Source organism: Pocillopora damicornis, chromosome 8 (assembly GCF_964200805.1).
Source record: "Pocillopora damicornis chromosome 8, jaPocDami1.2, whole genome shotgun sequence".
NCBI lineage: Eukaryota > Metazoa > Cnidaria > Anthozoa > Scleractinia > Pocilloporidae > Pocillopora > Pocillopora damicornis.
In genome coordinates, this window is record NC_142677.1 from 4,614,627 (window position 1) to 4,630,997 (window position 16,371).

Genomic DNA, 16,371 nt, shown 5'->3' on the forward strand with positions numbered 1-16,371 from the left:
CCCATCCTACATTATGCATTCAGTTCTTGAACAGAGAAAACAATGACAAAAACAATACATTTCCTCTGGGAAAACAGATTTGTTTTACAATAGTATGGGGCTGTGCGGAAACTTTACCATCAGAGCTGAAGTAAAAAAATAGAAATGGTCTAGAATTGATGCCTAGATCGTGGGGTTTGGGGGGTGGAGGGGGGCAAATAGGATTTATTAATGAATGGAGGAGTGGCAAGGGTGGGACAGTTTAGTACACTTGAAATGCGATATTTGAACTACTCTTTAGTCAAGAGCAGCCTTGGGAAATTTTGCTCGCAGGCTCAACCTAGCGTCACTTGCATTGTAGTGGGGAACAGAGATGGCGGCAGGCAGGTGTGTTATTCGCCGCAAAGTGAAGAAGTGATTTCCTCCATGACTCTTAGTTATCATCCAATAATCTTGGCCAGATTAATTTCGAAGGGCCATCAACTAGCATGAGCACAAATTGGCCACTGGATTGCAGTGTGCGAAGCGATGACATCGTTGCGCTCTCTTGCCGGGCGATAAATTTGGCGGTGAAATCTCCTTGGAAATCTTGGAATGACAGCCGAACAGGACTTTAGAGAGCAGTCAAACACCTCGGAAATCGCTCTTCCTGACAAATTAGCGAAAATCAAGAAAGCTGATGACTTCGCGGCGGTCAAGTACAAATGGAACAGTAACGAGGTAGCTTGACGTTCATTCTCTTAGTTTCCGTTCAGTTGAGGCCTTCGTTCGATTCAATCTCACTAAAATGTCATCTCTGGTCTTTAATCAATGTCAACGAGACTTGAAAGTTTTTTTTGTACATCTTTAGAAACAGGGCTTTTATGGTGTTTCGCTTTCGATTTACCATCAGTGTGTTTGATCTAAAAACTTCGATAAAACTATCCCTTATTTTATGAATTGGATAATTTCAAAGCTCGAGTGCCCATACGTGACATTTGACAGTTAACCCTGTAGCTTCACGTCGAATATTTACTCTTCTCCAATAGTTTAATTCTTAAGGTAATAGTTTTACACAGATGAGAATGTGTAGAATAATAATGAGCTCTGAAATTTGGTTCGCTTTTTCCTGCCTACAGAGATGATAACAATTTTCTCCAGATGTTGAGTTAAGCTGTATCTTTCCTCAACGAACACGCGTTCAGACGATAGTTAAACAAACATTTTCGCGGTTCATCGGCTCTGATCTTGGTCTTTTTCATAAACCATCTAGTACTACATTGCTCGGAAAGCTCATGAAACGTTTATATCAAGATAAAAATTTGGTGGTGTACACAGTGGTGGTACGTTAGAAAAACTACTTGTTTTTATCTGGCGACCTACACAAACATTTTGTTTGATGATTGACTGCTTAAAATCTCAACTTCGGTTTATTTTGCGTTCCACCTTAGCGAATTTCAAATTGTGTTTGTTAGGAAAATCAGCAGTGTGGTCTCCAACCGTTTCTAGGAAAAATGTTGCAAGAATTGCCTGTAGGCCTTTCCTATTCAAAAATTTTTGCGAAATGAATATTTTATTGCTCGTCTCTCACTCATTTTCTTATCCATTAACCCACCCACTTGAGCAAAATAATTTGCCAAACCTGAAAATAACTTTGTGGAATTGTTATTTATTATTGGTGAGAATAAATCTTCTGGCAAGAAATGGATTTCCTATTTTCTTCTAAGGAATTAAGCTGATGTGTTGGTGGTTTTAAGCCTCAAAGCTGGACAACATTCTTTTTGCATTTTAATTCATTAAGTTTTCCTTCCAGACCATACATTTATTATTCATGAAAGTCTTAAATAGATTTCCAAATTTTAGTCTTATCAGCTTATTTTGTAAGTTCTATGTGGCATGTTTTAAATTTATGATTGTTTAAAAAGATGGATTTTAGAGTTGTTACATTAGCTAATGACCAAGCCAAGACAGCATTTAGATAAATGGTAATACCTTGGCAAGCATCTTTTTTGTATTATTATTGTTTTTGGTTTTCTAATTGGCTTATTGTCTTGTGGGAGTACTAAAGGTGCCTGCATTATCCATATTGAACTACACCTGTGTTATTAGTGGAACTCTGATCGTGGCATCATGTGTATTATATGCATCAAATTCTTGAGTTTGTAATTAACAAAGCAAAACTTCTTCTACACAGCAACAATATTTTGAACTAAGACTCTTAGGGTTTTAAAATATCTGATTGAAACTTTCAGTGTGCAGACAGGAAATGAAAAGTTATATTTAGCACTGTTCTGTAGTCTTCTTACAACACGGTAAATTAAGTTAGATCTTTGTCATGCAAAAATTTCCTTTTCAATTCTGCATATTTAGCATTTGTTTATTGCTTATAATTGTCTACTTTAGGTCTTGCTATCATAAATAGTTGGCAGATATAGCTTTCTAGACATCTTAATCTGTATTCAACGGCGGCTTTGATTATTATTTTTTTTTTTTCATTTTAAACTTATGTTTACCAATAGACAATCCTTTTTTTTAAGATCTCCCTAAATTTGAGTTCTTGTTGGAAACTGTCTGATATTTTAGCTATTCTTAACTTGATTGACATTAATAAGTGAATTTGTTTGAATAAATCTCTACATAACCAAACAAACATGTATGTAGCACATGTTTTATCGACCTATATATGGTACTGTTCCACATGCTTACTACGAGACATTTAGTGAGTGCTTCTTTTGAATAAACCAAGAGTTGTGAGTGGGAGTTTTAAAGAACCATTAAATCAAGTGGATAAACTGTGATTTAATAAGGAAGCATGGTACAGCTTTTTCACATTTTCGACATTCTGTTCTGGCACCTTGGATGTGTTTCTGGAAAGTCCCAATCACTCTACCAACCAGAAGCCTTATGTTAACCCTTTACACCCTAACATCAGTATGCATATTCTCCATTCTGTTCGTATACTCATATACATTTCCTAATGTGTGATTCAGGGGTGATATGGTGGGAAGAAATGAGATGCTAATCACTCATATGAGTTAAAGGGTTAAAATTTAGTATCAACTTTACTGTGTATCTGGTCTTTGCTAAAAAACCAATCCACTCTGGTTTGTTTCCTGGTATTTTATTGTTTGAAATTCAAACTATCTGTGCTTGGATTTTGAAAGTAAACACAACAAACAAAAACCAGTATTTTAGGACTGTTAACTATCATCAAGGAAATTACTCGTATTTTTTGTTTTCTATTTTAGGAGGTTTTGTCTTTGTTAACAAGCCTTAGCAACCATGAAACCTGGGTGACAAGAACAGTTCCTGACAGGTAAAGTGAATCAGTTGGAGTTTAAAAGGATAGATATATTGTAGCTGAGCAGTTCTGAGAGGCATAGTCACTGAAGAAGTCTGGCTGAGTCACTCTTCATTCAGTCTTGTCCTCAGAACCATATTTATTTCTTACATACTGAATGAACAACTGTGAAAGTAAATTGTTCATCCAATCAGAGACACGAATGATAGTTCTTTGTAGGTGAGGGCAAGAAATGGCTTCCAATCTTTGAAAGTGTTGGTCAGTGAGACAAAATTTCAGTGTGTATGGAATAAAAACATCATACCATGGAAACTACTTGAACAAAGTTTATTCTCTTGATGCAATGCATGGAAAATTCTCACTCATTTGCTGTGCTCACTTGTTTATTTCTGTTATGCATCACAACTTGTGCATGAAAATTTTTTTCATTGGCCCTGTCCATGAAATAATCTCTATTTGCATGGGTCAACTCCATAGACTGAGGTCACCTGTTAGAACATATCTTTTCTGACCTACTCAGGAACTGTTTGTTGTTTTGTTGGACTGTTTGGATGTTTAACCCTTTAACTCCCAGATCAAATATGTAATTCTCCTTACTGTCAACCATACAATTCTTATAATGCTAGTTCAGAGAATTTAGCGGATCAAATAATTATTCCCAAGTTGATATTTTTCTTTATTCTCATCACTTATCTGGTTAATATTGTATTGATATTGTAAGGAGACATTCTGTCTTGGTCACTCATGGGAGTTATGAGGTTATTGAGATATCCATATTAATATTGTATGGAACTAAACACTGGTTTTTAGACCACTTTGTACAAGCAATTAATTTTCATATGTACACATGATTTAATTGCACACCAAAAGATATGGGTCTAAACAGCATGATTCATCTGGCAGGCCCTGAAGGAAAACATTTTTTTCTGCCTAGTGGATGACTGGTCAATGTTTGCTTTGATGTTATCTGTTCATCCAAGTGTACAGTTTTCACAGGCTTTACTTTAGGAAAACTATGAGCTTCTGGGACTATCCATTGTGTCTGAAGAAAACTATCCACATGTATTTTTGCACCTAAGGGAAATTATTGAGTATAAATGTTTAATGCAGTGTTTTAAATTTTACTCGAATAATTAAGGGAAAATAATATTTTTTTCCTAACAGGCCTGAAAATGGATCCATGTTTCTCTTTGATCGAAGCAAGGTAAAGCAGAGCACATTTTCATTTGTAGTTAAATTAAATACGCGCTTACCTTAAAATATACCATTATTAAAGATTAAAATTTTTTTCTGCACCAAATTTAACCTTACCATTGTGTGGCACTGGCTGTAGCTCAATCTCTTTGTCACAAGAGACAATAAAAATAAGAAAATGAACAGAAGATGGGAAACCTGGAGTTGTCCGTTAAAGCATATTCTGAATGGGGAATCATTTCACCTATCTTGATCTCTTCCAGATAAATTATGCTCTTAGTTCCACTGAAAACTGGGAAATGGCTACTGTACCAATTTCTCCTAAATGCCTTTTGAATACCAGTAATTTTTTTCTATTTTCTAACAGCCCTTAGAGTGAAATAAAGGGAAAGTATTGGCCTAAAAATGGTTGACTAGTTAGCTGTTTTTGCTTTATTTTTATTTTTTGGCCACTGGCTCTTACTGATAGGGTTGTCCAACTTTTTATTTTCTGTATTTTTGATCTTAATAGACTCAGGTGTAGGTAAAGGTCAGAATGGTGAATGAGTTTTACCAAGATGCTTGTAACAAAGGTTTCTAACAGCACAAAGCTGAATGTTGTTATGATTCCTCTGCCTGATGTTTTTTTTCTTGGTCACTAATCTTTTGATGTATTGTCTAGGTGAAGAATTATCGCAAGGATGGTTATACATGGAAAAAGAGAAGATCAGGAAATACAATAAGGGAGGATCACACAAAACTAAAGGTCGACGGAATTGAGGTAACTTTGTCGCCTTAAATGAATGGTATTCATTGTAGTGAGGTTAACCCCTAAACCCCTAAGAATGATTATTAACTATTTTCTCCTTTAAGTATCAACCCTAAAATAAACATTGAGGTCATGAGAAGAAAAGGAAATGATCAGCAGAGAACAGAACGGAGAAAATGTATACTGATGTAAGGGTGTAAAGGGTTGAAAGAATGTACTTAGGTGCTTCTGAACTGAGAGTTGAGAAACCAAAACCAAACAAATCACAATGGCCAGTGTGAGTGAGAGGAAATATTTTTAAGAGCCAACAAGAACCCATAATGCTGGAAAACTTGGGTGACCAACACACATTGGGTTTTCCAGTACTGCTTAGATATGCACTAACCAAAAAATGTACATACAGTAAAACACGCCAAAAATCTCTCGCAAGTTTTGCATCTGATTGGCTGAGAGGATGGCTCAAATCCTCTGGACCAATGACATTGCAAACTAAAGCAGAAATAAAGAAATCCAAGATCACTTTTACTGTTTGGTCAAAAATTGCTCTAAAACCCCCTTTTTGGCAAGAGAGATGGTAGTTACGTGGCTAATTTGCTTTAGATTGAGGAGTCATTGGTTAAGTCATTGAAAGGTCAGTGTGTTATGTTCTTGAGCTAGACATGCTACTCGACAGTTTCTCTCTCAAGCAAGAAGTAAAATTTGTTACAACCAACTTTTAGGGAAGTTTCCAGAAATAACTGAGGTTTACTTGTTATAAATACATGTAATATCCTCTCTTTGTACCTTGCACTCTGTGGTAAACTTCACTTGTACTGGACCATTACACAGGAAAGACCTTAACTGCAACCTTTAACTTGTTGTTTAGCAATAAAAGGTGGAGTATTTAATCAATTTGCGTATTTTACCTCACAGTGTTTGAGTGTACTATACACCCATTCTGCCTTGGTACCAACATTTCATCGTCGCTGCTACTGGATGCTGCAGGTACTCTCCAGTTGCTACGTAATTTTTCTATCTTGATTTCTAGGAAATTACTTTCTATTTTCATTCCTTACCATACTAAGCCACTAATTTCATCCTATGTGCCATGCCTTTGGGTTGGAAGGGTTACATATATTTTTCCAACCCTGACAATGAGGCTCTTTATCATGTTTCTTATCCTCTGTTTTCTGCCTCAATCACAATTACAGCTGTAAGGTGTCAGGTAAAGAATACAACCTGAGTGGTGGGGGAAGGAAGGGAGGGTAAAGCCTATCACAACAGCACCATCATGGTTTTCAAAAATAACATTTAAAGAAACTAAAGTTAACACAGAACCTTATGGGAGTATTCTTATCCAACTAGTGATTATTTTAAGTGTTTTTCTTGTCGTAAGAGACCCGCAATGTATTGAAAACATATTTTCCTATATATTAAAAACATATTTTCCTATATATTAAAGTTCACATGGCAACCAGGTAGACAATCAGACATAGTTTGATGCTACTCTGGTTTACAGATTTAATGAATGTAACTGAAGAAGTTACAATTCATAGACCCAACGTTTCGAAACACTTGCCTAACTAACCATACAATTGGGTGGGATAATTCTAAAATTATCACCACTAATCGGCGTTACCACCAGCGCCTTTGTTTGGAGGCTTGGCATATTAACTCCGCCCACGCTCCTTTAAATCGTGACGATGGCGGTTTGCTTCCTGACGCCTATTGACACCTCGTCAGAAAAATAGGAAAAAAAAGGCCGCTAATTAGTGATCATATAAAAGGACTTCTTGTTGCGTTGGGTCTATGAATTGTAACTTCTTCGGTTACATTCATTAAATCTGTAAACCAGAGTAGCATCAAACTATGTCTGACATATTTTCTTAGCTATTATGTTTGAAAGTAGATGGAAATTAGAGAGGGGATTTAGGTTTTAGATTCAGGCAAAGGAGTGGTTTATGTATCACTGCTAAAATTCAATTAAATATCATATTTGATTTGTATTATTCAGAATCCAAAAATAGTACTGGTTCATTACTTGAATTTGGTGGAAGAATGCAACAAACCCATCACAGTTTCTGTGTACTCATCGCCTGACAGCCGTGATGACATCTCACAACAGCTGGAAGCCATCTGTAAGTAGTGAGGGTGTTCCTGAACCCTTTGACCCCTAAGAGTGACGAGCATCTAATTTCTCCGTACAATATCACCCCAGAATCACACATCAAGGTCATGAGAATAAAGGAAATGATCACCAACTGAAGAAGCTCTTTATTATTAGACAAATTCTCCATGTCAGCACCTTAAGAAATGTATAGAGAACGGTGTGGAGAATTTGCATCCTGATGTTAGGAGTGAAGGGTTAGAAGGTGTAATGTTGGGAAGACGGTTTTGCATTCCAAAATTTACATCCAGTGTATGTCATCCTCGCTACATCTTGAATTGATGTAACAAGCAAAAACACTGCGAAATAAATGGGGATTCTGCTGAATGCCATGTTTATAACCTCCATGAAACTTTTAAAAAGATTTTATGACATGTATTCATACACACTTCTATCTTCTTGGGAAGCATACTGGTCAAAAAAAAGAGCATCTCTTTGTCCGCTCCAGTATTCTAAAGCAACAAGGATTATTGTTTTGAGTTCACGGCCAAAACATGCTTAACATGACAATTTCTTTGTTGTCTTCCAGATTCGGGAGTTTCGTCGGATGTAAAGCCTGAGGTTACGGTCAGTAAAGGAAAACGGTTTTCAGCGCGACACATTGATTAAAATTTATGGAAGCGGCGGTGGCCTAAGTTTTAGTGTGCTGGACTTGCGGTCGAGAGGTCCTGATTCGAGACATGGCTAGGTTTCTGTATTGAATGCTTGTGCAAAGTGTCTTAATTTACAGTTGCTCCCCTCCCAGGAACTATACCAATAGACAACAGGTATTAGAGAACTGTCTGGAAAATTTTTCAAAATACTGAGGGTTGGAGTGCCATGAATTAAAATCCCGTCCAGGAGGGGAGTGGGGTAGCAATACTCTTACTGAACAGCTGTAGTTAAGCTCAGGTTGGGGGATTGGCCACTTGGCTTGGATGAAAGCGCAACATTTTTTTTCTACTGGTGAAACTCTCCTAAGACTTGAATCAGTTATAATTCAAAATATTCTAAATTTCTTTTGGATTTTAGGTAACAGAGGAAAGTCCCCCCGGATCACCGTCATCTTCAGAAGAAGGCGAGAACTCGTCTTCCAAAGGCAAACGACAGCGGAAACGGAACAAGGCGATTTACAAAATCTCCTTTTCTCCAAACAAGAGTTTTCAAGCCAAAGCTCGGGCTGAAAAACTGAACATAAAAGTGATCAAAGTGACTAAGAATAACCAAGGTCGTTTGACCGTGACAGGACACAGAGAGGGTTCGCCATCTTTGGAAGAGAATACGTCCCATGAAGGGAATGATTCGGGCACAGTTGATGACGTTACGTGCCAGGCAGCCGTCACCCCAAGTAATGGTCACGTGTTCGTCACCAGTCCTTCAAGCTTTTCGCAGCACCAGCCTTTAAGAGACATTTCTATACTTTCGGTAGTGCCTATGGTAACGCATCCTTCGATGTCCACATTATCGTACCAGGTACAAAACTCTCTTGGAGACAAAGGATGTGGGGCAACGAATGTTCCGACCACATCAACTTGCCAATTTCTTCCAGAAAATCACATGTCGAATGCGATCCCTATCAGTCCGCTCTCAGGAGAGACGAATCACAGCGCTGGCATCCAGTGGAATTCGATCGTTTTGAATCCTCGCGTTGCAGAGTTAGGTTCAAGTCCCTCTAGCGACTATGGCAGCTATATGTCTGATGCTGGCGCCCGGCTCAGTTTCTCTGGGTCAGATTCCATGAGTGCTGGTCTTCCAGGGCAAAATATTCAAGATTCCGGGCATGTGCTGTTCGACGGCCCTTTTCGTGTTCCACTCCCTGTGGAACGAGAGTCCCGACAGCATTTGACTGATTCAGCAAAAAGTGACGAAGGGGCACCCCCACAGGGCCAGGAACCGTTTCCGGGGGGGCCACAATCTGGTGGAAATGATGTATCCGTGGACATGACAAATTTGTCGCCTTTGGAATCACTTGCGTTCGACGACATGTTTGACTGTGATCTTAGCAATGTGATTCCAGATTGTTTTCCGGACTGCATGAGCGCGTCGTCACCCAAGCAAAGTAGTGATGGTCTGACAGCTTCCATTGGGAGCCCGAAGTCGAGTTATGCCTCTAGTACTTGTACTACATCGCAGCTCTCTTCCAGTCCATACTCTTCCGCTAGCCAAGAACAAACCTCTTGTTTCTCTCAAATGACAACTTCCGGTCTGTCATCTACTACGTCTTATGTATTTGTGAAGCCTGTTAGTCCAGTGCGATCCACGGTGGTGACGTCATGTTTCGTTAACGTCAATGAGAACACGCTTGAATCATCATCCGGGGCAGTTGTAAGTGAAGGAAGCACTCAGACCTCTCACAATGGCATTCAAGTTTGTAGTGAAGTAAACATGGCAGATGATTCCATTAATCGTACTGTTGCTCAACCAACGGCAAATGAGGTTTGCCTGATTCCTTCTCCTGTTCATGGTTTTGCCCAGCAAACTAGCACTCCGGCCACAAGTGACTTAAATAATAATTCCTCGCGCGCACTCCCCGCGGGTAACACAGCTGACAATTTCTCCACGCCTGTAGGGAATCGGGTCGTTCCAGTCTCGGCGCGAATTACCGATTTCTCCCCCGAATGGTCTTACCCCGAGGGTGGGGCTAAAGTACTTATCACTGGCGAGTGGAGGATGGAGCAAGGTTCGTACACTTGCTTGTTCGATGGTTGTAGCGTGCCCGCGATTTTATACCAGTCTGGTGTTTTGCGATGCTTCTGTCCTCCTCACGACCCAGGCCTGGTCACCTTGCAAGTCGCTTGCAATGGTTTTATCGTCAGCAACGCTTGTGTGTTTGAGTATCGTGCGCGTGACTCACCCGTGGTGGGAGCTAGCTGTCACGAGTGGCTCGCCACTGATAATGACCGGTTTAAGCTGGCTATACTTGACCGCCTTGAGAAATTAGAATCCAGATTCCACTCGAACCAGACGAGCAATTCCGCAAACGACACACAACACGGAAAACAATGCGCGACTTTTGAAGATCGACTCATCGTCGCTTGTGAATTTTTCCACCGAACCATAAGCTCTGCTATAAACGCCCCAACAAAAGGGGATAAGCCATTCAGAGGAATGACTCTTCTACACTTATCCGCTGCGCTGGGTTTTAACCGGCTGATATGCACACTGTTGAAGTTATGGCGTGAGAGTGAAAGCCAGCTTGTCAGAGAGGAAATGAACCCGCTCAGGAAGGACGAATTTGCTTGCACTCCGCTGACTTGGGCATGCGCTCTTGGTCAGACAGACACTGCCCACCCGCTGTTAGAGGCCGAACCGAAGGCTTTATTAGAGCCCGATGCGCGAGGTCGTATGCCTTTGCAGCTAGCTAGGGATAGAGGCTTCTTAGACGTGGTTGATCTGATTGAAGACTATCTGATGTCCTCTCCATTCAGGTGGGTTTACTGGCTGTAATATCTTTTTTCCTTCTGTTTAGATGAGCTCAGTTTGCTGGTCTTTCCTGCTTTTCAAAATGGTTCACTTTTTTATTTCTTTCTTTATTTCTTTCTTTGGGCTAATCTTGTATTTTTTATCCCTTTCCGTTACAGTCGTTCAGTTCACGGAATGGACCGTGATTCTGACGGAACCCCATCGCCAATGGCCTCATCGTGTGACTCTCTACTGACTCCTGTCCCGGCCCCTAATTCTTGCTCGTTGTTACCAGTTCCTGTGGATGCTGACATGGTTGACCGAGCAAACTCGCCAATGGTCGTTGATGAAAACAAATTGGAGCCTCAATTAAGTAGAAAACCAGCTAAGACTCTGGCAAAAACATTGGTGCATATACGTTCGATGATAAACGAGGCAGAACAGGAGGCAGAGCTAAATCACCGGATATCCGCTCATTTATCTCCGTTACACGAAAACTCAGAACTCATTACATCCGGGACTTGGGGACCGGCAGCCAGGCTGCGCACCTTCAGCTCGGCCTCTTCCCAATCTTCCCCTTTGACGCCATGCTCTTCCAAGTCTTCCCTCTCCCCAGGTTCTCCCGTCTTTCTTAACTCGCCCCATTCCTCTCCTTCTGGACCAGACACGACTGAATTTCAGGAGTTCATTTCAAGTTCTCGTAAGCTGTTGGAAAGAGATTTTTCGGATCTCACATTAACAGGTAGGAAATCTGTTGGGTTTCGTCGCGTCAAAGAAAAAGAAAAGTCGTCAGCAAATCACACCCTCACTTGAATAAATTTTAGAAAATTGTGGCGCTTGAAATTCAATTGTTCGTTCATGCCCTATGATGGTTGAGTCTCCTATTGGTTAAATAAAGTTAATTTCGAGTTTTGTCGATGAAAGTAATTTCGCAATGTGAATTTCAATTGTCCTTTCAGATCGTGAGCAGTGGGAACTCTACGAAGCAGCCAAGATCATCCAGAATGCCTACAGAAATTACAAGGTTGGGTTAGTTCTCTTAGCTTTCCATATTAACCTTACAGCTCTGATTTTTACGTCGATTTTTTGTAGACAAGGCGCCACCAACAGGAGCAGGAAATAGAAGCTGCCATACTGATTCAGCACCATTATCGTAGATATAAAGAGGTAAGCTACCCAACTTTTGTCAAAAATTCGCCAACCGCTGACTCTCGGCCTAAGTGCGCACGGCTTCTTCGTATTAAGCGCTTGACTGTGCTCTTGCCTTGTCAATTGTGACGAAGGGGGAGTAGTTGAAGGGTGATTACATAACTGGTTTCAAGGGCGGGAGAAAAATGAAACTTACTGACCTGATCTAGCCGGCAGCACCCACTGACCACTCAAGCGCGGGAAAACCTTGTTAGCCCAAGAAACGCAAAGCAAAACAATTATCTGCTGAGAAGCGTGGGAAAAAATAATTTTAGCAGCCAAGTCATGGCGATTTCTGGAGAGCTAGGAAAATTCTGAAAACCAGTTTACCTAGGATTGGATTGTGGTTCCTCTGGTGCTTTACCAGTGCGTAAGCGTAGCAAGAGAACTATTTTGATCGACTGGGAAATCAACTTGCGTCGGACGATCTGACCCTTTTCGATCCCTCTAATTTTGCTGGGTAAGACGTTGAGCCTCCCAAAGAAACCACAATACAACAATGAAATACGCTGATATTGTGAACTTAGTTCACAGTTGACAACTAAGCGCACTCTTTTATCCTTTTGCAAAATAGTTTATCGCGTTCAAAAAAATGACCCGCGCAGCTCGGATAATTCAGAGCCAGTACCGTACATACCGTGAACACGAAAGGTTCAAGAAGAGTCGACTGGCAGCCGCCATTATACAGAATACTTTCAGAAGTTATCGGGAAAGAAGACGTTCGTCACAGAGGCGACGAGAAGAGAGAATAAACAAACGACAAGAGGCTCGCTACATGCAAAAAGTATCCAACAGGTAATGATGCTGTTTTTATTAGTTGATCTTTCGACTGGAGATCTGTGTGACGTTGTTAAGTTCCTTTGTATCGATATCTTTCTGTTTGCTCGATCGTCTTTCCATCTGTCTGGCTGTTTGGCTACAACCTGTTGGCTCGTCCTTTCGTCTGTTAGTTGGTCTGTCTGTCAATTGGTCTGTCTGTCAATTGGTCTGTCTTTCGGTGGTCTGTTTTTCCGTTGGTCTGTCTGTCCAGCCGTCTGGCTGGCTGTCAGTCTGTCAGGTGGTCCTTTCGTCTGTTAGTCTGTCTGTCAGTTAGTCTTCCGTTTGTCTGTCTGTCTGTCTGTGTGTTTGCTTTCCGCGTGCTTACTTGGCTCTCCTCTTTCCAGCCCACCAGACCATTAGTCTGTCTGTCTTTTTTGTCTTGTTTGTGTCTTTAATTGCCTACGTGTCAACCAACGTGACAGTCTGTCTGTTTGTTTGTCTATTTATTTATCTATTGCTAGCGTTGACGTAAGTTGTCAAAAAAAATCGTACTTACATTTGAGAGTTTATAATCTGTTTGTAACTTTTCTGTTTCCTTTGGTGTGAGATTATCATCATTTTACCTTCCCTGTACATTTACCATAATTCCTTAGAAAGTTTTTCCCTCGTTTGCAGATCCAAAGATAACACGCATAGCCAGATGTAACAATTTCTTTTTCTTTGAAAGTGAGTAATACTGGAATAGCTGGGATCCGGTTTGCAGTTCCCTGGAAGTGTTTAAAAGAGCGGAATGTCATTGGTGGAAAGCAGTGAGATCAACAATAACCTTCTTGACCAGTTCGTGTTTTAACAGAGTAGCTATTCATACATTAATAATTTATTAATTAATTTGTAATCTCGGTGGAGAAGTTAGCCCTTTTCTCTGGCGATTTCCAATTTATGGAAATATTTATTCAAGTGAGAGTGGTTTTAATTTATGAAAAAAATCTGTTCAATGTACTCCCCTTCCACCAACCGTGGCCGAACGCTGAAATCTTTTCGTCAAAATGTTGCCTCTCAAAGTTGCGAAAAGTGAGTGAGATATTTAATTTTTTAGTTGTCACGTGGTATTGAGAGTGGTCAGTTTGGCCAATCGTATGTCTTTGCTTTTATCACGTGATGAGTAGCATAGTGATACGCATGTACGCGTAATATGGGCTTTTTCTAGTCGGTGTGGGAATAACTTGTTTACAAGGTGTATTTTTGCGTTATTTTTTTAAGAATTGCACATTGTTTGGGTATAGATATTTTGTGGTGAGTGCGATAGACGCGAATATTTATTTACGTAATTGCTCATATCAAGTCTACACAGTGATTTGAACATGATTTTGATATAATTTATCAAGTAGATTGGTTTTTAAAAATTCCGTTCGAGGTATATGGCGTACGCCGTGAAAAAGTGATAATTTTTGGGGCGTTATTGCCTCTTTGAGGCGTAAATTTCATTTGTAAGTTGAGCTTACTGCATTCATATTGTGATGTCTTCATTCGTGTGACTAGCCACGTCACTCAACCACTCTCTTGGGAAGTATTGCGTGACGAACCATTTCCTGTCTGCAAAGAAGTTTTGTCACGCATGTTTTCGAGAATAGCGATCACTTGGCTTTTGACTTTAGGACATGAGAAATGTCGATCCTTTCTTTCATTGTACTGTAACAATCTAAAGTCGGCTTTTCACACATCGGTTCTGCCTGTAAAAGTTCCTTTGCACCTGTATCCGTGACCGCACAATTTCATATGTTTACAACTTTATTTTTTTAAGTCGTTTTTCGCAACGTGCAGACTTTTCTGGACTCTGGAAGAAATCTCAGATGTACAATTTCTCACCGTAATGATGATTCCAAGAAGGGGGGTTTAAGACGAACACGGATACAGCTCCAACAGTCTTTTCGAGGCGAATACTTGATATCCTCCAAACCTGAAGAAATGGAGTTATCCAAAATACGATTCCGTTATTAGAACAGTTTTAATTGAATGTTTTAAAACCAAAACAAAAGTTATCACAGCTATTAATCAGAAAAAAGATTGACGTCATCAGTAGCCAATGAGGACTCCAAGTTGAAACAAGCAAACTGCCTGAAGCGCGCGAAAACGCGAATGACAAAGTCGCGATTGTTTTTAGTTTTGCATCTGATTGGTTGGGAGAGTGGTGCGAGTTTTGTGGACCAATCACAGAATGAAGTAAAGGAAAACCAAAGTAATATCGATTTACTTTCGACACTAAATTGAAAATGACTCCATCCCAAAAATTCCTCAAAAACTTTCGTCATCCTTTCCTCTCCTCCCCCCCCCCCTTTATGTATTAATTGCCTTCCCCCTCCATGGAGAGGCACAAATGAAGATTGTTTCATTCCTTATGTCCAGGGTATGGTGGGGCAACTTGTGGTGAAAGAACTTTCCCATTCGCCTATTTTTCGAGGGCTGTAGACCTTGCAATAATTCAAACTTATTCATTCGTTCCAAAGGAACACTTACTGGAGAATATACGGGTATTCAAATAATACGGCATTCAAACGCTTCTAATCAAGAAATTGATAATTTTTTTAGTAAGATTTGTTTAGTTTTATACGATTTAATGTATTTACCTAGTGTTCTATTCTTGAAAATGTTCCCTCATCGGTGATTTTTTTCAACCCCTTCATTTCTAAGCTCGACATATCAATTCTCTACACTGTTTGTCACACTTTATTGTTTTAGTATAGAGAGTCTGGTGTCAGATCAAACAAGAAACACTAGTTTATATTATTTTTTTTATCAATACCTTTCAGTGTGAAATGAACGAATATTGTTGGGAGAAATTCCCTTCTAGTCACTTGGGATTGAAAGATTTGAAAAGCCCCTGTTATTTAAACCTTGAGTGTTCTTTTTTTTAATTTTTTTATCATGTCTCTTAAGAGAGAAAGGCCTTATCGTACTTTGGGTATATTTAACAGTATTTAATCTGTATTGATGTGATATCACAGTCGCTGTCAATTACTGAGATCAATGTCAGTATCTGAGCAACTACGCGCCTACCCCTCCCCGAACAACAAGAGTCAACTGATAATAAGTGAGGGTTAATGTTGGGTTAGGGGAGGGGTAGGTGTGTAATTGCTCAGATACTGACAATGATCCAAGTTGTTTTATTTAATTGTCCACATAGGACAGTCTGTAGTCTCTGTAGGTGAATTTGAATAACACCTGATCATTAAATGATCCATGCCAGAGTGAGGTGTCGTTTGTTGGTTTAATTTCGATCGAAAGCATAGTGGTTGGCGCGCCTGACTCGAGAGCGAAGAGTCTGGGTTCGACTCCTGACCAAGTCATTGTGACAGTTCACCCATTACACCCATTTCTTAAGAGGGTTACAAAGAGAATTTTTTTTTTTACTTTTTCAGTTGGTGATCATCACTTTTGTTCTCGTGATCTTAACGTGTGATTCGGAGGTGATGTCGAAAGGAAATATTAGATGCTAGGAGGTTAGGAGGTCTTTACAGATGACTGCCTTCGACCAAATCTAACGTTATCATAAGGTCACTTGGTGAAGTTGATTATCTCGAGGGGTTCACGAGAATTCATAGTAAATACAAGCAAACTGTTTGAAGCGCTAGAAAACTCGGGTGACTAAGTCTGGATTGATATTAATTCTTCGTCCGATTGGTTACTGAAGAAGGATGT

At 39.9% G+C, this 16,371-nt stretch overlaps 1 protein-coding gene across 1 annotated transcript; it reads left to right on the plus strand.

Annotated features, from left to right (window-relative positions):
• The first annotated feature begins 293 nt into the window (after positions 1 to 293).
• On the plus strand, positions 294 to 15,920 carry LOC113685922 (calmodulin-binding transcription activator 1). The gene is made up of 13 exons (XM_027203506.2): positions 294 to 699; positions 3,207 to 3,274; positions 4,424 to 4,463; positions 5,115 to 5,213; positions 6,114 to 6,185; positions 7,195 to 7,318; positions 7,877 to 7,914; positions 8,359 to 10,754; positions 10,908 to 11,470; positions 11,688 to 11,752; positions 11,821 to 11,895; positions 12,491 to 12,711; positions 13,351 to 15,920. Exons 1-13 carry the CDS (start codon positions 574 to 576, stop codon positions 13,379 to 13,381), a joined length of 3,918 nt encoding a protein of 1,305 aa, XP_027059307.2. The 5' UTR covers positions 294 to 573; the 3' UTR covers positions 13,382 to 15,920.
• Positions 15,921 to 16,371: the final 451 nt, after the last annotated feature.

Excerpts from the sequence above, each read along its gene's own strand:
- LOC113685922 (XM_027203506.2), top strand. The coding sequence starts at position 574 with ATGACAGCCGAACAGGACTTTAGAGAGCAGTCAAACACCTCGGAAATC. Across the intron at positions 5,214-6,113 it reads TAAAGGTCGACGGAATTGAG|TGTTTGAGTGTACTATACAC; the intron begins GTAACTTTGTCG and ends TTTACCTCACAG. Across the intron at positions 6,186-7,194 it reads GCTGCTACTGGATGCTGCAG|AATCCAAAAATAGTACTGGT; the intron begins GTACTCTCCAGT and ends TGTATTATTCAG.